The 20,549-nt window shown below is 29.6% G+C and overlaps 3 protein-coding genes and 1 non-coding gene across 5 annotated transcripts in view; 2 read left to right on the top strand and 2 right to left on the bottom strand.

Moving 5' to 3' along the window:
* Positions 1-26: 26 nt before the first annotated feature.
* On the bottom strand, positions 27-2,132 carry LOC111415062 (ras-like GTP-binding protein Rho1). Of its 2 annotated transcripts, XM_023046553.2 has the most exons (3): positions 1,886-2,132; positions 1,526-1,740; positions 27-1,434 (listed from the first exon to the last, which is right to left on the bottom strand). In XM_023046553.2, exon 3 carries the CDS (start codon positions 1,427-1,429, stop codon positions 851-853), a length of 579 nt encoding a protein of 192 aa, XP_022902321.1. In that variant the 5' UTR covers positions 1,430-1,434; positions 1,526-1,740; positions 1,886-2,132; the 3' UTR covers positions 27-850. The 2 variants fall into 2 exon arrangements, with proteins under 2 accessions (XP_022902321.1, XP_022902320.1); XM_023046552.2 differs by lacking the exon at positions 1,526-1,740 and having other exon boundaries at positions 1,886-2,131.
* A 1,206-nt stretch (positions 2,133-3,338) lies between these two features.
* On the top strand, positions 3,339-4,253 carry LOC111415070 (putative peptidyl-tRNA hydrolase PTRHD1). Its single transcript, XM_023046562.2, has 2 exons — positions 3,339-3,445; positions 3,856-4,253. Exon 2 carries the CDS (start codon positions 3,861-3,863, stop codon positions 4,218-4,220), a length of 360 nt encoding a protein of 119 aa, XP_022902330.1. The 5' UTR covers positions 3,339-3,445; positions 3,856-3,860; the 3' UTR covers positions 4,221-4,253.
* Positions 4,254-6,192: 1,939 nt separating this feature from the next.
* TRNAV-CAC (transfer RNA valine (anticodon CAC)) lies at positions 6,193-6,265 on the bottom strand. Its single transcript has one exon. It is a non-coding gene; the product is annotated as a tRNA-Val (tRNA).
* A 3,005-nt stretch (positions 6,266-9,270) lies between these two features.
* IT (ion transport peptide) overlaps positions 9,271-20,549 on the top strand; it is a 40,658-nt gene continuing 29,379 nt past the window's right edge. The window contains exon 1 of the mRNA XM_023046538.2: positions 9,271-9,763. The gene's annotated coding sequence lies outside the window, so the exon portion shown is untranslated. The remainder of the gene's footprint in view (positions 9,764-20,549) is intronic.

The following is a 20,549-nucleotide window of genomic DNA, read 5'->3' as shown; positions in this document are numbered from 1 at the left end:
TAACCGCGTATTAATAGAATAAAATATACTGTAAGAAAAAACGTTTATTCCTTTCATAGATTATTATACATTTACGAGTTATTTAGCGACGTAGTCAGCAACCCAACGTACAAACTTATATGAAATCTCAATTCCTCAAGAATCCATTTTTCTAATTTTTTTTTTCGTTTTTAATATTGGTTAGTTATTTTTTTTTGTTCTCGTGCATCGCTTACATTGTTATACATTGTAGGTAAATACAAAACATTTAATAATTATATTTGTTTTTTAATAATAAGTGAAGGATGATCGAGCTTGGTATAATATATTTTTTAATTTTTTTTTTAAATCAGACAGAAGTACAAATTATAATATAATAATAATACCTTACTATAGAGAAAAAAATAATAATAATAAGTAGGTTCGTTTTTTTGTGCTAAGCTTTCTAGATACAGATGAAATTTTCCTTGTTTTTTTTTTTTAAGGTTAATAATAACAATAAAAAATGAAATGGGTTGTTTTAAAAACAAATTCATTGTTTAAATTAATACATATATATTTGTGGTTTTTTTTTCAAATTATTTTTAATTAAAAACCACGTGATATTAATTTCAAATTTATTTAATTAATATTTTCAACACCAACCTAAAAAAATAAAAATAACTAAAACATTAATCACATGTTTTTTAATTTTATAATAATAAAGAAGAGATTTTTTTTTTGTAATAATAACCTTCATTTCATTTTTAATTTATCATCATCAAAAAAAAAAATCATATTTTTTTTTGTTCTTGAAAAACAATTTTAATTATTTTTTCTCAAAAAAAAAAAGTTTTTTTTTTCATTAATATAATATAATAATAATTAGGACTTAAAAGAGAATACAGGGGCGTTTCTTCTTCTTTTTAACTTGAAGTGCAGCCCTCGTTGCGGTTTCGAAAACCTCTCGGACGCCTTCTTTACTTTTAGCAGAACATTCAAGATATTCAAACGCATTAATTTTTTCAGCCATCGCACGACCATCCTGAGGTTTAACCGGTTCTTGACGCATCTTACTCAATTCCTTAATTGTATTTAGATCATTTCGTAAATCCTTTTTATTCCCAACCAATATTATAGGAACGTTTGGACAAAAATGTTTTACTTCCGGAGTCCATTTTTCAGGTATATTTTCCAACGAATCCGGTGAATCAACAGAAAAACACATTAATATTACATCGGTATCCGGATAACTTAATGGTCTTAAACGATCATAATCTTCTTGTCCAGCTGTATCCCATAAAGCCAATTCAACTTGTTTACCATCAACTTCAATATCAGCAACGTAATTTTCAAATACGGTCGGTACGTACACTTCAGGAAATTGATCTTTACTAAATACTATTAAAAGACATGTTTTTCCACATGCACCATCACCAACAATTACCAATTTTTTACGTATTGCAGCCATTGGACCTTTTAAAATAGAGGTTAAAATTTAGATATTAGTTTTTAAATTTCTTTCTCTTGTTTTCACTATTAAAATTAAAGAATAAATGGTACACACTTTAATAACGATGAAAAAATTCCTTTTTCTTTATATCTCTTTATATTGAGTCAACGCCTTTGATTCGCGAAATAAAGATGGCGGCTTAACAGGGAGACTAAAAATGTAGTACGTGTGTATGTGTGTGTCGTATTCTGTCTGTGTATTAAGTAAAATGAATGAGTGTATTATGTATGTGTAAAGCGGGTAACATAGATACCTTCAATAAAAAAAAGCTAAAACAAAAAAAAATCGAGTCATCGATGAGTTATTTTCTTAATTTCCCTATTCTTTGATTTCTTTTCATTTTCTTTTATGTTATTATCGATTATTTTTATTACTTAGCTAAATGAACGCGTTATTGTTAAATTTAAAACACACCTCTGTTTGTCTCTCCACCATTAGACCAACAACAGAACATTTAGGGTTTCGCTCCTCCTTCTCGTGTCTTCGAACGGGGGACACTCATTAAAAAATTTCGCCCCGTTTACTTTCCCGAAATCGTTCGTTTTCCTTTAAACACAGAAATAGATCACCACACGCGAATAAACAAATCAAACGTAGGATGGTTCGAGGAGGAACAACTACTGGGCAAACGCGGACTTTAGATGTTCGATGACGTTTTGGTTCAAGAACGAGGAAAAAAAATAAACTTACAATCGGGGTGACATCTATTGGGGATATTTTAAAAACTAAATTAACCTAACTTCATATTCGTTGATACATTTTTTTTGATTTTCATTCATCAAACAAAATTAATTTTTTCAAATTTAATTGAGATTTAACATATTTTTAAATATTATACGTTGCTTTTAAACTAGAAGGAGTGCATATAATAGTTAGATTTACACTATTAAGGAATATCACCAAAATATCACTAAATATTTTTGGCGGTAAATTTAAATTCATATCTATTTAATACTATGACTTACTTTAATCTTTGTTATTATATTTATCATTTAAATCAATTATAAACATACAAATTAACGTTTCATGTGATTCTTCACAGCACTTAGGCCCTAGTGGGCTCTTTGTACATCCCAGCAATTTACAGCTCATTCAGGGATCAGAAAACCAGCCCAAGGTTTTAATGAATGTTAATATACATAAGTTGGTAGAACATCTACTTTCCCTGACTCCAAATTTGATGTTGAAAGGTAATGGTTTACTTAAAATTTGTTTGTTCATTACTTTATATAAAGACGAACGAGATAATTTTGGCAACTCTGGATGGTTGTGTATTTCTCTCTTAAAACTAAACGATTTTGGGGAAACCTTGATAAAACAATATCAAGTTTCCTTCCTGTGTGTTTCAGACTCATAACTTTACCAGTATATTTATATTATTTAATCACCTAGAAATCTGATTTTGCAACCCCTACAAATAAAGCATTATAATTTAGTTTGATATAGTTTTAAAAACTTTAATGTTATCCTCGACTGTTTTATTAACAATATTGGTTATTTTTATTAGATTTTCTTTATAAATGATGTAATGCTTTTCTGTTAAAGCAAAGTGTTCTTAATCTAGAAAACTTGACACACAAATTGGTTGGATGTGGGTAATCAAACCTATAAAGCCGTGTGTCCACTACCAAGTTTTCTTGCGGAAGTTGCTTCCAGAAGTGACTTCCGCAAGAAAACTTGGTAGTGGACACACGGCTTAAGATCAAAGGGTTCCTAATTTAAAAACAAAGTTTAGTTAGAAACGAATCAAGAGATGGCGCTACATAATTCATAATAAAAATAATTTTAAAAGAATAAGCTTAGTAAAAAATTTTTTTAAAATTGCATATAATTATTTAAGATTGTGATTTTTATTGTATTAAACAGTAATTATAATCAACAAATATAATTGTTCATAATTTATTACTAACTTGTAAGAAAGTATTCTTTACAGATTGAGGTTATGTTGTAAATATCAACCAGACACGAAATAAGGTAACACTTTAATCTTATAATTAATTACATAAAAATTCACGGACTATCTCAAAATATCTTCTTAATCAACAATAATTATACACAATTCACAACGTTAAATTTCATGGTCTCTTAATAAACAATTTTTATTTTTGAGGTTATCGATTTTTATGTTTCATACATTCCAATAGATGGCGCCACCAGGTTAAATTTACATTTTTTTCATATTTTATTTAAAATTTATTCAAATATTTATTGTTTTTACTTAAATATACAACAATTAATTTTAGTTTATGCATTTAATTTTAATTTATTTAAATAAGTTTTAATTTAATTAAATGAATTTTGGTTTAAAAATTTTTTTTAAGATGGCGCCACGTATATTCAGAATTTTCCCACTTTTAAATTTAAATTCAAATTAATTCTTTTAGATAAAATGGCATCAACGATAATTCAATACGTTGTACTTCGTAAAGATCTTTTAAAAGAATTAAATTGGCCGTTAGGTGCGTTAATAGCGCAATCGTGTCATGCGGCAACAGCGGCAATGCATTTATTTTACGATGATGAACATACCAAAGAATATTTAAAGAATTTGGATTCGATGCATAAAGTGGTTTTAGAAGCTAACGATGAAGAAGCCATTGTTAAATTGAAGGAAACGTTGGATGAGAATGGGGTGAAACATAAACTGTGGATTGAACAGCCTGAAAATATTCCTACCTGTTTAGTTACAAAACCGTACCCGAAAGAAGATGTTCAAAAGTATTTTAAGAAATTTAAATTGTTTAAATAAAGTAAAAATTGAAATAAATTAATATGGATTAAAGAGAGTATTTTATTAATACCTTTTTCATTTTAGGGTATGATTTTTATGAAGTTTCTTATTTTTTATTTTACCCCCATCATTTTTAGCTTTATGATTAGGGCGTTTCTAAAAATTACACACATATTGAAAATGACCCCTGATGCCACGATGTAAAAAATATAAAAGGAGAGAAAGTTGATGCTCATAATCAGTCTGGTTGTGTATAAGTTGGGGATATATTGTATTCGAGAATCAAGAAGGTGAATATTTAAGGTAAGTCTTGATACATAAATAATATGAAGACAAAATTTTCCATGGTTTCATTATAACATACAGAGGCTATGGACCTACATTTGCAAATTTTTCCACCGTAGAATATTGTTACAAATTTTTGTCGAAAAAGTTTATCCGTTCGTATAGCTTTTTATTTTGAATGTTGTATAGTGGATTATTCGGATGGCGCATCTTTGTTATTGCTCTTAAGCATATTCTTTCCGTTTTATTGATTATGTCAAGTGTTTGTTTCGGTGCAATGATAGTTAGGACACGTCCATAATCCAGCAAAGGTCTTAACTTTGCTACTATTGCTTTGTAGATGTGTTTTAATGATGGCTAGGGATGCAAAAAATCCCAATAAGCGATTCGTTTCTTGAGTAATTGTTGCGCCAGCTTCTGAGAAGTTGCTACGAGTGGCAAATATTTCATTCATATTTTATACAAACATGGAAATAATGATCGCATGTCATCCCAAATTGCTGTTGCATCTCCTTTGATAAGAGTAACTGGTGATGATATAAACATATGAAATTCTGAATCAAGTTTGGTTTTGTCGGTAGTTCTGTTTTTTAAGTATTCATATGTTAATTGTTTGTGTTAACTCCATGTTTTTAGATTCGTCAGAAGACTCAGATTTTAAAACCGTTGTTCGCATACTGTTTGCATAATTGGTTATATAACTGAAGACTTTAGCTTTAGAAGTCGAATCTTTAAAATGAATCAGCTTAAAACGCGGATCTAGCACGATTGCAATTTCCAGAGATAGGCATTGCTCTAGTCTATCAAATCGCTTTACAATCGCCTTTTCAATTTCTACTTCATCATTGATGGCTCGAGAAAGCCCATGATAGTTAAATATGGTTAAATAGACCACATAAAAGTTTATTTTTTTCTGTAATAACACCTGTCAAAGTCAAATTTTTATGGTTTCTGTTGGTATTACCCAGGATCATTATAAAACATAATAATATGTTGTTTTTTTGATTTCTAGTTAAATTTTCAGTAACAAGGTAATTTTATTTTATTTTAATTATTTGTGTATAAATATAAAATCATAAATGAATTTTGAAACGTTAGTTTGACATAAAATGAATTCAAAATATGACATAACATAATTCTCTGTCAATCTTGCCAACTTAACAACAATTTGGCAGATATTATAGAAAAAAACAAGGTTACATACATATGTTGTACTCTCTAACTAATTATTATCGCACAAATGCACTTTTATAAGCAGACTTACCAAATATTATGTTTACCATATCTACATCAGTCAGTGAAATAAGTTCTTATACGATTGCGCGATTCTGTAAGCCATCCTATAAGATGATAGCAAAGAGTTACTTGGTGCTTCAATACCACGTTTTAAGAAATATTAATAAAAATAATACGTAACTGCGTATAAATCGTGAAATCATTATTAACTTACAAATAAAAAATAAAAAAATTTGAGTGAAAAATTTTGAGGTTAAGTTTATGAAGTTGACGTTCGGGTCTAATGTGTTTGTGTTTGTGTAACATGATATTAGCAACAAACCTTTTAACCCCATTAAAATATTTTTCCGAGATATAATCCGTTTCATATTATTAATTTATTTAGTGCTTTTGTATTATAAATTTAGAATTTATTATTATTATTAAAAAAGAAACAAAATTATTCAAGAAAAGTTTAAATTAAAAAAGATGTTTCCGGCCGGGTTCGAACCGGCGACCTTGTGCGTGTGAAGCACACGTGATAACCACTACACCACGGAAACTTGAAAAATATATCCTTTTTTACATATATGACGAAAAAGTTATTAATTAACAAAATTTTCCTATAACATTTATTAGTTGTGTAAAATCTTGAAAACCTTTCAAAATATGATTACCTCCAACACACCAATAGATTAACCATAATGGTAATAATCCGGGAGGTGGTTGGCATCATCAAAGCAAACGTTGCATCAGATGTAATGGACCGTAACCGTTGCGGCAATCAGAATGCAATTATTCGAAACAGGATGACGGGTGAGCGTGTGTGTGTGCTCCAATTATCAGAGGAGAAGGAGCTGCAGATTCGCAAATCGACGCCGCCGTAGGGAATCTTTCCAAAGAAAAAGAAATGAGTCTCTAAAAATTGCGATGATGTCATCTCCGCGTAGAAAGACGGATGACTCACCCGAGAGCGTTTGATGGCCTTTTTCGCGAACCACTCTTCTACCACTTCTTCTTCGCAGTCCAATTATCTGCGATAATTAGCCGCCACGGGCTACAGCCGCAACTTTTTAACGACGCGCGAAGTCGTTTGTTATACTGTACCTACCTGGATGAAGGAGAAGACCGATCTTTCTATAAATAAAAAAACAAAGAAGTAATATTAGTAATTTCGGGGTTCGCCAAATCTCCATTATCTGTCAGTCATAACCTTTTCGTGACCGCCCCAAGATCGCTCTTCTGTTGCTAAGTTGCCTTTTAGGATCGGTTAAAAAATACAAAAAGTAAAATGAAATTGAAAAAAGTTGATTTACGATCGTTTAAAGTCTTATTAAGAACAATTTAAGCGGGGTTTCGCTTCCTGATTTTGAATCGAGTAAATTAAACGGGCGATGGCCGAAGGATATAACTTGTAAATCACCGGTGTCAGGTTTTGTTTGTCAATACGGAAATATTACTACTTCGTTTCCTTCTTGACATTAACAAACGTAGTTGTGATCTGGGGAGAAAGGAAGGTGGATTGCCGGTGGCAAATTGAAAATTATATACCTGCAACTTTCAACACCCATATTCTGCAACTTTTCCGCCCTAAAATATCGAAACCTTCTTCTGATTCATTCGCTCTCAAGGAGATATTTTAGTTAAAGGACAACATTTACTCAAAGGTGCCACCTTAATAAATAACCTTGGAATTAATTACTTTTTAAACGAATTATCTCGATTTGCGAAGAAATTTTCATTATTTTAAAATTTTGAAAAATTTGTGCGATTAATTACCAAGTAAGTCTCGGGCGTCGCTATGTCTAGAAGTTTCTGAACTTGTTATTAGTTCAGTTTCCATAATTGGTTTAAATTGAAAAAATTGGACGAGCCTTCGTAACGCAACTAAAATGCGTCGTAAATTTTTTTAAACCGTCACTTTCAATTAATGTGCGGAGAGGTATCTACATTAAGTGCATACCCTAGATATGCCTTGAATCATAAATGAACCATACTACGTCTAAAGTACATGAAAGAATTTAACAATAAACAAGTTTCCGTCAATTGACTTGTTCATGATGTCGTGCCTCGAATCATAAACGGTATTACTTTCAGTTGCAGATAACGTCACAGACAGTTTGGTACCATTTATTTTATAATGTTTTGATTAAAATGATTTAATATGGCCTCGGTTTATATTATTTTAGTCCGTGATAAAAGGACATGCAAAAACATTACACTTTTGGGGCCTACAACAATTAGGTTAAGGATTTGTGGAAGATTTGAGATTCACTGTCAAAGAAAATAGTTAAAGAGCTGATTAGGGAAACACGATTTAATTTAATTAAGAGTACCGCGGGACTTGGAGAAGTTATAAGGCAGATTTGGAGCCGAGAAGTGAAAAAAGTTAGATTGTCTTTTTTCAAATAGATTTTTATTATTAAAACTAACACTATGTTGATATCACGATGATATTTAAAGATAAATCCTGCTGATTGGTCACTAAGAATTACTGATAACTAGATACTGCTAATAGGTAAGTATAGGATGGCTAAAAATTGTTCGCAGAAGGTTTGAGACTGTTGGCAGAAAACCAGATACTCATAATGAAACAAAATATATTGCTAAGAGAGAACTAAATACTCCTGAGAGAGGACTAAATATAGCTTGCAGAAGATTATATACTGCCAATGGAAGAATATACTCCTATACTGCTAATGGAAAGCTAAATACTGCTTATAGAGAACTGTACTGCTAATTGAGGAATATATACCGCTAATACAAGATTAGGTATCGTTTACAGAATGTTAAATACAACTGGCAGAAGACTAGATAGAGCTGATGGAAGACTGCTAGGAGTCTGGTATGATTAAAATGATCAAAAGTATGTTATTTAAAGCTGAAAAAGCACAGTTGTTTTGATTTTCATGACCTTGAAAACCCAACTCACATATCCCAACTCAAGCCCCTACCCAACATTCCTTCACAGACATTTAATTTTTAATCAATGTCAGCTTAATATTGTTCCAGTAGCGTATATTTGGCAATGTAAATTTCGACTTCACCTTAGCTAAGATAAATTAACATTAGCGAAAAAATAAAATTAAGATGAAAGTAGAATTTTTCTAAAAATATTTTATATAAAGTCATTAAACTTAAGTACAAACAGTTAACCTCCTTGAGAAAGCAAGAATTCTTAGGAATTTCAAAACCGTAGCCCAAAATAGGAAATAAACCTATACAAAATAAAGAAACGATTTGACCCTAACCCATTAACGTTAACGAATGTAAATAGAAGCACTTCCGATCGACTTCCGTTTCGCCAGAAAAGAAACTCGTTCACGGTCAAATAGCATGATATGAGAATAGTTTAACGACGAATATGACCGCCAAATAAAAATCAAATCTTCCTCATCGGGCCAATTTACCTTTTATCCTCCCACGATACGCAGATAGAGAGAGAGAGTAGGGGAAGATAATAGAATGTTACGAATCTCTCATAGTATCTATGTATAGTGTAGTCCCGTGTCGCATGACGGGTCATGAGACCCCGACATGGCCCTGTCAACCAGCTAATAAGCTTCATCCTGTGACGAAGAGCAGTTTGGCTAGTAGCAATTCGAGACTCAATCACAACGTATCTATCTGGAAGAAAAAAATTAAAGGCATTTATTTTAAATAACAATGTATTATGAAGAAAAATTGTGAAAAATTTCTTTTTGGTTTTAATGATCTAATTTAGTCGATATATTTTTTATTGGCTTGGATAGAAGGGAATGGACGGGTTGGAAGTGGAAGTAAATCGCGTCGCGTTCTCACGGTCTCGCGGGGTTCACGTGCAGGAGGAAGAGGCATCCTATGGCAAGGATGGAATCCTGTTCGCGCGGTTATGAGTGGCCCGCGATGGCCTATGCTACGAACGAAAGTGAAAACACGTAACTCTTCTTCGTCGGACTCTCTTGGTATTATTATCGTTCGTTGTATTCCTTTGTCGCTTTGTTCTTTAGTTCTGTGTATTTGTGAACGGCGAAGACGGTTTCGTGTTTTGATCGATGAATATCTGCATGGGAGGGCGTTAGGTAAGTCAATTTCTAAAACGAACATTTTCTTATCTATAATTTAATAGCATAAAACGTTCATTATGTAAAATAATAAGTGTTTAAAACGTACAAAAAATTAAGAACGTTTTTACTGTTCTTTGAAAGATGGCGTTTTAAACGGAATTGGAAGTGGGGATTAATTTTTTCCGAAAAAGTTTCGTCATTAAATTCTAAATATACACTAAATACACATAAAGAGATAGAGAATATCTATTAGTTCAGAATATAATATCTCAAAAACTAATGAAGATATTAAAGAATGGCTATCACCATTAGAATTATTAGTAAATTCTTAATATAATCTCTAGAAATTTCAATTCTTAATTTTCATACATAACCTAGAAAAGAAGTTTAAACCGTCTTTTGTATACAATAAAATATTTAGTTTTTAAGGGTTAAGCTTAGTACATGATATCTCATAAACTAATAGAGATATTGAAAAACGGTTATCATCACTAAAATTGTGAATTAATTCTTTCTAATTTCACAGAATTTGGTTTTGTTATTTCTACAAATGAGTTAGATAGAAGTTTTTGAATTTAACTCAATAAAAACGTCAATCAAAAATGGTAAATTTGGTCATCTTTAGAACTTGATATCTTAAGAACTAATTGAGATATCGAAAAATCGTCTTTCTTGTAAAATTCCTCATTCAATTCTGAATAATTTCACCGAATTTCAATTTTTAATTTTCATATATAACCTAGAAAAGAAGTTTAAGCCATTTCTTGAAAACAATAAAATTTTGAGTTTTTAAGGGTTATGTTTGAAACATGATATCCCAAAAACTAATACAGGTATCGAGAAACGGTTATCACCACTAAAATTCTTAATTAATTTTTTATAATTTCAACAAATTTGGTTTTGTTATTTCTACAAATGAGTTAGATAGAAGTTTTTGAATTCAACTCAATAAAAACGTCAATCAAAAATCGTAAATTTTGTTATCTTTAAAACTTGATATCATAAGAACTAAACGAGATATCGAGAAATGGTCTTTCTTATCAAATTCCTCATTCAATTTTAAATAATATCACCAAATTTCAACTTTTAATTTTCATACATAACCTAGAAAAGAAGTTTAAGCCATCTTTTGAAAACAATAAAATGTTGAGTTTTTAAGGGTTAAGTTTGAAACATGATATCTCATAAACTAATACAGATATCGAGAAGCGGTTATCACCACTAAAATAGTGAATCAATTCTTTATAATTTCACCGAATTTGGTTTTGTTATTTCTATAAATGAGTTAGATGGAAGTTTTTGAATTTAACTCAATAAAAACGTCAATCAAAAATGGTAAATTTGGTCATCTTTAGAACTTGATATCTTAAGAACTAATTGAGATATCGAAAAATGGTCTTTTTTGTAAAATTCCTCATTCAATTCTGAATAATTTCACCATATTTAAATTTTTAATTTTCATACATAACCTAGAAAAGAAGTTTAAGCCATCTTTTGAAAACAATAAAATGTTGAGTTTTTAAGGGTTAAGTTTGAAACATGATATCTCATAAACTAATACAGATATCGAGATGCGGCTGTCACCACTAAAATTCTTAATTAATTCTTTATAATTTCAACAAATTTGGTTTTGTTATTTCTACAAATGAGTTAGATAGAAGTTTTTGAATTCAACTCAATAAAAACGTCAATAAAAAATCGTAAATTTTGTTATCTTTAAAACTTGATATCATAAGAACTAAACGAGATATCGAGAAATTGTCTTTCTTATCAAATTCCTCATTCAATTTTAAATAATTTCACCAAATTTCAATTTTTAATTTTCATACATAACCTCGAAAACAAGTTTAAGCCATCTTTTGAAAACAAAAAAATGTTATGTTTTTAAGGGTTAAGTTTGAAACATGATATCTCATAAACTAATACAGATATCGAGAAGCGGTTATCACCACTAAAATAGTGAATCAATTCTTTATAATTTCGACAAATTCGGTTTTGTTATTTCTACAAATGAGTTAGATGGAAGTTTTTGAATTTAACTCAATAAAAACGTCAATCAAAAATCGTAAATTTTGTTATCTTTAAAACTTAATATCTTATAAACTAAATGAGATATCGAAAAATGGTCTTCCTTATAAAATTCCTCATTCAATTTTAAATAATTTCACCAAATTTCAATTTTTAATTTTCATATATAACCTAGAAAAGAAGTTTAAGCCATTTCTTGAAAACAATAAAATTTTGAGTTTTTAAGGGTTATGTTTGAAACATGATATCTCATAAACTAATATAGATATCGAGAAGCGGTTATCACCACTAAAATAGTGAATCAATTCTTTATAATTTCACCGAATTTGGTTTTGTTATTTCTATAAATGAGTTAGATAGAAGTTTTTGAATTCAACTCAATAAAAACGTCAATCAAAAATCGTAAATATTGTTATCTTTAAAACTTGATATCTTAAGAACTAATTGAGATATCGAAAAATGGTCTTTTTTGTAAAATTCCTCATTCAATTCTGAATAATTTCATCCTATTTCAATTTTTAATTTTCATACATAACCTAGAAAAGAAGTTTAAGCCATCTTTTTAAAACAATAAAATGTTGAGTTTTTAAGGGTTAAGTTTGAAACATAATATCTCAAAAACTAATACAGATATCGCGAAGCGGTTATCACCATTAAAATTGTGAATTAATTCTTTATAGTTTCAACGAATTTGGTTTTATTATTTCTATAAATGAGGTAGATAGAAGTTTTTGTATTGAACTCAATAAAAACGTCAATCAAAAATTGTAAATTTTGTTATCTTTAAAACTTGATATCTTAAGAACTAACTGAGATATCGAGAAATGGTCTTCCTGGTTCAATTTTGAATGATTTTACCAAATTTTTAATTTTCACATATAACTTAAACAATTTTGTGCTCTCCACCAAAGATATATAAGTGATATTTAATGATACATAAAAAATTGAAAACTTTTAAATTAAAAAAAGTTTTTTAATAGATTAATTACAAAGTTCTAAAACAAACAAATATTTTTAACATTTTTATTATGAAGCATGAATTATTACTCAATTATTAAACCAACAAAAGTGCCGGAAAATCACCCAAAATGCTCTTGAAATTTAAGCTCAACGGCGTAAAGTAAACCGGACTTTATAATAAAGTAAATGTCCGCACTGTTGCCTGTTAGCTTTTACACAAACCAATTACGAAGCGATCGCCAAGTTGATCGTGCAAAAATGTCAACGATTACATTTTTTAAAAGTACGTGAATAAATCATACTCTTTACAGAGAGAAATAATTGACAGCGATCAATCGTGAGGCTTACAGCAAAATACAAAAAGGTTGCATCAACCTTCTGGGTTTCATCAGAACTTGTACAATACCATATAATTAACTGTAACAGTTTCCCTTTTCTTTTGATTTCTAAAACAGTTGTTTTCTTTTGGTTTTTTTTATCGATTCGAAGATTTTAATAGCTGATGTAACAAAAACGTTCAATGAATAATCTATGATGTAAAAGTAGATGTAAAGAACCGAGACCGTTTTTTCTATTTAATATACGTCACATTCGCGTCGTATCGCGGTCTAAACGAAAACAGTGTCAAGTGTAATGGGACAATTAGGGCATTGTCAAGCCAATTAAGGCACTTAAATTTCAAAAGTGTATTGTTAAATACAGAAACCGTATTTGCTTGTCATTATTTGGATCTAAATCCGATCAATATATCACGTGTTCTAAATTTAAATATTTACACAAACATCCTGATATAGATTACGGTTTTGCATCATAATCTTCGAATTTATTTCATTCAGGTTACTAGGTTTTAATATGATTTCAATTTTTAAACGTTTTTAAAAGTTTTCGCGAAGTCTATAAAAACGTACGATGAGTAAAACTGTTCGTCTTCTTAAAATACATTTGACACACTAAGTAGACCGCTGAAACCGGCTAAGGTTATACAAATATTGAGCTATTACATACACCCGCATCATTGAAGAGCGGATATTCACAAATAAATAGTGAGTAAGGTGGGTTTATTTTGGTAAGGTGCGAACCAACTTTCAATGTAACAATACTGCGAGGGATGACAATTATAAATAATCAATGATTCGGTAAGTATTTATCAATATTTACAGTTTGATATCATGATTGATTTATTGTAAAATATTCTATTTTGAATGGGTCATAAATTTTTGTAATCAAGCAGTTTAATATTTGATGAAACGTTACTTTGCATATTACATATCCACTTTATGCTCTTCCTGTCGCAAAATCTACATTTAAGTGATGTACCATGAAGAGTTTGAGTGATCTATCAGAACTTATTTTTTGGAAGAAACTAATTAAACTTATTATAGTGAATTTAATTTTTTCTTTTTCTTCTACCTCTAGCTACAAACTACTACCATGACGATCATGCTAGAGGTGTTCCCTCCACTCGGTGGAATATGGACCTGACTCCCTTTCTTCTCTAGTGGTATCCTGATCTCTTAGGGCCACCTCATCAAATGGAGAGTGCATATCTAAGAAAGCCAAGTATGCAAATTTCTCTCTGCTGATTCATTTATAAGTTATACAACGTAGGGAGAAAATGAAATCTTATGTTTGTCAACCAGCCTGCTCCTCATACAGTTATCCTTCAATGGCACCTACAGGATTCTGGAGTATAGCTGTTGTTTTCACGCCTGTCGAGTCTCCTTTCTTGTATATAGGGATGATTATGATTCTTTGCCAATCAGCTGGTATCCGCCCTATTCTCCATACTGTTTGGAAGAGTTCTTTAATTTCTTCGCCCAATACCATGTCTTCTGCTTTCACCATTTCTGGTACTATTTTATCTCCCCAGCTGCTTTTTCCTTCTTCATTTTCTTGATGACGACTTGCACCTCCTTGAGAATTATTTGCTCCTCTTTTTCATCGCTAATTCTGACTCTAACAGCCATTCTTTTCAAAACTTCCTACACAACATTCACCCATTTTTTCTCGATGTGGTCGTTGGTCTTCGACCTATTGGTTTCGAATCTGAAACTCATCTTTTATTGAAGTTGACAATATTTATATTATACATATAAGTTGCACATTCTAGGTTTTAGCAAATTCTCATAAACATAGTTGCACCTGTTAGTGGATCTTGTTTCGTTACAGCATGAGTCATTTTGAATAATCTGTAAACTTAGACAGGAGATCTGTTCTCTTTCAAACATATAACTAGCAATTTCCAGGTCTGCATTATTGTTGGTTGCTGTGTTCCGTTGTAGTATTATGTATTTAGTCTTGTCTTGCGCATTTCTACTGATAATTGCTATGTCACAGCGAAATCTAATTTTCTGATAGCTGCTTCCACCACCTTGTAGCACTCCAGTATTGATGATAAATGTATGTAGATATTAGCTCTCCGTCACCTTGGGTTGCAACGCTTATTGCAAGGCAGTTATTGCCTGGTATTCCTAATCATATAATATATTTTAATATTATAAATCACTCCATCGATATTTAAATTTAAATATATTTATAAATAAATATATATTGTGAATAACACAATCGAGGTTTTACTCTCTTTTTTCTTTTATTTGTCCTTCAAGCATTATAACTTTTCCTATTAAAAATCTTATTTAACATTCTTATTTATTTCATCAGTAATTATTTCTTATTTAGAGCAATACGAGTTTTCTATGCTCTCCAATTAATTTCTTGACAATTTTACACAAACTTATTACAATGAAATGATTAAATTTTAATTTAATTATAATTCTGTTTAGGTATACATCTTTTTCTCGAGACTTACGTGTACTGTTTTGTGTGATAAACTATTTTTAGAATGGAAAAAACGTTACGAATAATTGAGAAGGAATCTGTTTGGGTTTCATTTCTACATATTCCCCTTCCATCTTCTTTTCTCTCCGAAACAAGATCGGTTTCTTCCTTATTTGGATGAATCACTTATAAAAATTTGTGTTACGTATTTTGAAAGTTTTCTTCTTATAAATATTTCTTGTGTATGTGTTAATTTTTTGTTTGGTTAATTTGTATGAAATGGGAACGCGTGTGTTTATAGACTTCAATATATAGATTTGGCGGAGGAGTCGAATCGTAAAAATAAACTTCATTCATTTAATGTTTAAAAAAAACGAAATTTTAAATAGGTTTGTTCTGCCAAAAAACCCAAAAGAGCGTACTTTCGATGCTGACGATTTAGTTTTTGCGTTTTTACTGAGAACTATGGTGAAAGAAAAGAAACAACATCCTTTTATTGTTAGTACGTTAACGGCTACAAAGTGGTGGGTAGTCATAACTGGTCTCAAATCTATACAAAATAATTTCGTCTCAACCCGTAAGTTGTGAATATGTGAAAAACATCACGTCCACTTTCCCAAGAAATTATGAACGATCGAAGCAAAAATTGTTTTTTTTTTAGACGAAATTCTCGTTAGTCTATCATAATACAATATTAATGGGTATACATTTATATTTCATATTTATATCGATTAAAATATTTTAGTTGTTCCAAGAAATAATCCTTAGAAAGCACCATATACATCATTTACATCATTTCCGATAATTTCCTGATTCCATCTGGTTCAATTACGAACGAACGTCATCTTTTAAAAATGCAAACTCATAGTATTCGTTTCATTTAAGCGGATGTAAAAATTTCCCGAGATGTCATTATATTTCAAAGATCGTATCTAATTGTTACCGATTTCGAGAATTGTCGATCATGTTTCCCTCCACAAATCCCGTTCAGACGTTATTCTCGGTACCAGTATTGCGTGGGCGGTTGAAGATGGCCAGTAGTCATCAATCAAGTTTGAGCTGGCATATCAAGGTTTTTGATTAACGTCTTAATTGTTACTTCTAAGGAAAAGTTCTATTTCAATCTTTCGATTCAGATATAAATCTCGTTTGTGGTAAATCTTGTATTTAAAAATTGATTTGTATCGAAATATTTTATTAATTTTAATAAAAATAAATAAATAAACATAGTAAAAGAAAACAGTTTTTGAATTATCAACTTATTTTTCATCTTTTGGTGGTAACCATTTTTTTTTGTAATTTAAAAAAAATCGTAGTAAATCGGGGTTTTAATCAATCATCATGAAATTATCACCATTTATAAAACAAATTGTTAGCTTTTCAATGAAAAAGGCCGTTTTCCAAAATATCTTTTAGTTTTTGAGATACAATTTTTTTAATTACATTACCCTTCTTAAAGTTATCAATTTTTATCGAACTTTTTATTAATTTCGCAGAAAACAGATTTATCACTAAATTGTTTTGTACATTTTTAGAACAATAAGAATAAGTTTCACGTTTTTAATGATAAAATTAGTTTTGGAAAATCATTTTTAGTTTTTGAGATATCAATTTTTAAACACAATGAGGTTTTCATTTTTTTACGGTAGACAATTCTTATGTTATTTTCAAAAAATCGTAAAAAATCGGGGTTTTAATCAATCATCATGAAATTATCACCATTTATAAAGCAAATTGTTAGCTTTTCAATGAAAAAGGCCGTTTTCCAAAATATCTTTTAGTTTTTGAGATACAATTTTTTTAATTACATTACCCTTGTTAAAGTTATCAATTTTTATCGAACTTTATTAATATCGCAGAAAACAGATTTATCACTAAATTGTTTTGTAAATTTTTAGAACAATAAGAATAAGTTTCACGTTTTTAATGATAAAATTAGTTTTGGAAAATCATTTTTAGTTTTTGAGATATCAATTTTTAAACACAATGAGGTTTTCATTTTTTTACGGTAGACAATTCTTATGTTATTTTCAAAAAATCGTAAAAAATCGGGGTTTTAATCAATCATCATGAAATTATCACCATTTATAAAGCAAATTGTTAGCTTTTCAATGAAAAAGGCCGTTTTCCAAAATATCTTTTAGTTTTTGAGATACAATTTTTTTAATTACATTACCCTTGTTAAAGTTATCAATTTTTATCGAACTTTATTAATATCGCAGAAAACAGATTTATCACTAAATTGTTTTGTAAATTTTTAGAACAATAAGAATAAGTTTCACGTTTTTAATGATAAAATTAGTTTTGGAAAATCATTTTTAGTTTTTGAGATATCAATTTTTAAACACAATGAGGTTTTCATTTTTTTACGGTAGACAATTCTTGTTATTTTCAAAAAATCGTAATAAATCGGGGTTTTAATCAATCATCATGAAATTATCACCATTTATAAAGCAAATTGTTAGCTTTTCAATGAAAAAGGCCGTTTTCCAAAATATCTTTTAGTTTTTGAGATACAATTTTTTTAATTACATTACCCTTCTTAAAGTTATCAATTTTTATCGAACTTTTTATTAATATCGCAGAAAACAGATTTATCACTAAATTGTTTTGTAAATTTTTAGAACAATAAGGAAAAGTTTCACGTTTTTAGTGATAAAATTCGTTTTGGAAAATCATTTTTAGTTTTTGAGATATCAATTATTAACCACAATGATGTTTTTATTTCTTTACGGTAGACAATTCTTATGTTATTTTCAAAAAATCGTAATAAATCGGGGTTTTAATCAATCGTCATGAAATTATCACCATTTATAAAACAAATCGTTAGCTTTTCAATGAAAAAGACCGTTCTTCAGAATATCTTTTAGTTTTTGAGATATCAATTATTAAACACAATGATGTTTTCATTTCTTTACGGTAGACAATAATTCTTATGTTATTTTAAAAAAATCGCAATAAATCGGGAATTTAATCAATCGTCATGAAATTATCACCATTTATAAAACGGTTTGTTACCTTTTCAATGATCAAGGCCATTTTTCAAAATATCTTTTAGTTCTTGAGATACAATTTTTTTAATTACATTACCGTTCTTAAAGTTATCAATTTTGATCGAACATTTTATTAATATCACACAAAACAGATTTATCACTAAATCGCTTTGTAAATTTTTTGAACAATAAGGAAAAGTTTCATCTTTTTAATGATGAAATCCGTTTTGGAAAATCATTTTTAGTTTTTCAGATATCAATTTTTAAACATAATGATGTTTTCATTTCTTTATGGTAGACAATTCTTATGTTATTTTCAAAAAATCGTAATAAATCGGGGTTTTAATCCATCGTCATGAAATTATCACCATTTATAAAACAAATCGTTAGCTTTTCAATGAAAAAGACCGTTCTTCAGAATATCTTTTAGTTTTTGAGATATCAATTATTAAACACAATGATGTTTTCATTTCTTTACGGTAGACAATAATTCTTATGTTATTTTCAAAAAATCGCAATAAATCGGGAATTTAATCAATCGTCATGAAATTATCACCATTTATAAAACAATTTGTTACCTTTTCAATGATCAAGGCCGTTTTTCAAAATATCTTTTAGTTCTTGAGATACAATTTTTTTAATTACATTACCGTTCTTAAAGTTATCAATTTTTATCGAACATTTTATTAATATCACACAAAATAGATTTATGACTAAATCGCTTTGTAAATTTTTTGAACAATAAGGAAAAGTTTCATCTTTTTAATGATGAAATCGGTTTTGGAAAATCATTTTTAGTTTTTGAGATATCAATTTTTAACCACAATGATGTTTTAATTTTTTTACGGTCGACAATTCTTATGTTATTTTCAAAAAATCGTAATAAATCGGGGTTTTAATCCATCGTCATGAAATTATCACCATTTATAAAACAAATTGTTAGCTTTTCAATGAAAAAGACCGTTCTTCAAAATATCTTTTAGCTTTTGAGATATCAATTATTAAACATAATGATATTCTCATTTCTTTAAGGTAGAGAATAACTCTTATGTTATTTTCAAAAAATCGCAATAAATCGGGGATTTAATCAATCGTCGTGAAATTATCACCATTTATAAAACAAATTGTTACCTTTTCAATGATTAAGGCCGTTTTTCAAAATATCTTTTAGTTTTTGAGATACAGTTTTTAACCCCTCTTAAAGTTATCGACTTTTATCAAACTTTTATTAATATCACACAAAGCAGTATTTATTATGTATTATTTTCAAAAAAGTAAACTTTTTTTAAATTTTTGAGATAGAAAGTTACCCTTCAAATTAGTTAGGAAGTAATTAATGTATGTATACAAAAGGGGTTTGAATGTTTAATGTTCGTAACTTTGTATTCATCACCGATCCCAAAAGACCCAAAGCTATTTCTCTTATAATATCAAACACCCGTGTGTATTTTAGAAGCACAATCTAATGGTGTTTAACGTTAATGTTATGAATACGAGAATAATGTGTTCTTCATAATGAAAATTGGGTGAAAATTATTGAGTTCCACTTTTTAAAGCTCAAAGTGTACCACGAACCACAATTTTTTAATCAAAAAATCTTTATATTACTATAAATATTACAAGGTGTTAATCATATAATTGCACAAATTAAGGTAAATCAAAAATAAGTACATGAACCGAAAGCCCCCTACTTTCGTTGCCTTAGTCCACCGAACAATTCGATTCCTCGTTTTTATTGGTGGTAGAGGTGGTCGGGGCACTAACTCTGAGAGTATATCAGCAGCAGAAATATGGTTGGAACCATCACACTGTATCCGCTCGAACGTACGGACCCACGCAGGTTCCTCCTCCTTGCTGGTACCCAACTCGACCGAACCTGCCGTTGTTCAGTTCTTCGCATCGCGCTTTCGCGAAAATTCACAAACGTCGAAGCCGTTGAGTTCAAATCCACGCGCAGAGTGTCTTTCGCGCAAGCAAAAAGTGATTACAAATCTGGTCAATTGGTGGTTTTTCGTCTTCCGATCATCACTGCTACTTACACT

Source organism: Onthophagus taurus, chromosome 7 (assembly GCF_036711975.1).
Source record: "Onthophagus taurus isolate NC chromosome 7, IU_Otau_3.0, whole genome shotgun sequence".
NCBI classification, from domain to species: Eukaryota; Metazoa; Arthropoda; class Insecta; order Coleoptera; family Scarabaeidae; genus Onthophagus; species Onthophagus taurus.
The sequence above is the reverse complement of the archived record's forward strand: the minus strand, read 5'-3'. Positions and strand labels throughout refer to the sequence as shown.

Coding starts and splice junctions, on each gene's coding strand:
- LOC111415062 (XM_023046552.2), bottom strand. CDS start 1,925: ATGTTCTGTTGTTGGTCTAATGGTGGAGAGACAAACAGAG. Junction 1,435..1,885: donor TGGTGGAGAGACAAACAGAG/GTGTGTTTTAAA, acceptor CTATTTTAAAAG/GTCCAATGGCTGCAATACGT.
- LOC111415070 (XM_023046562.2), top strand. CDS start 3,861: ATGGCATCAACGATAATTCAATACGTTGTACTTCGTAAAGATCTTTTA.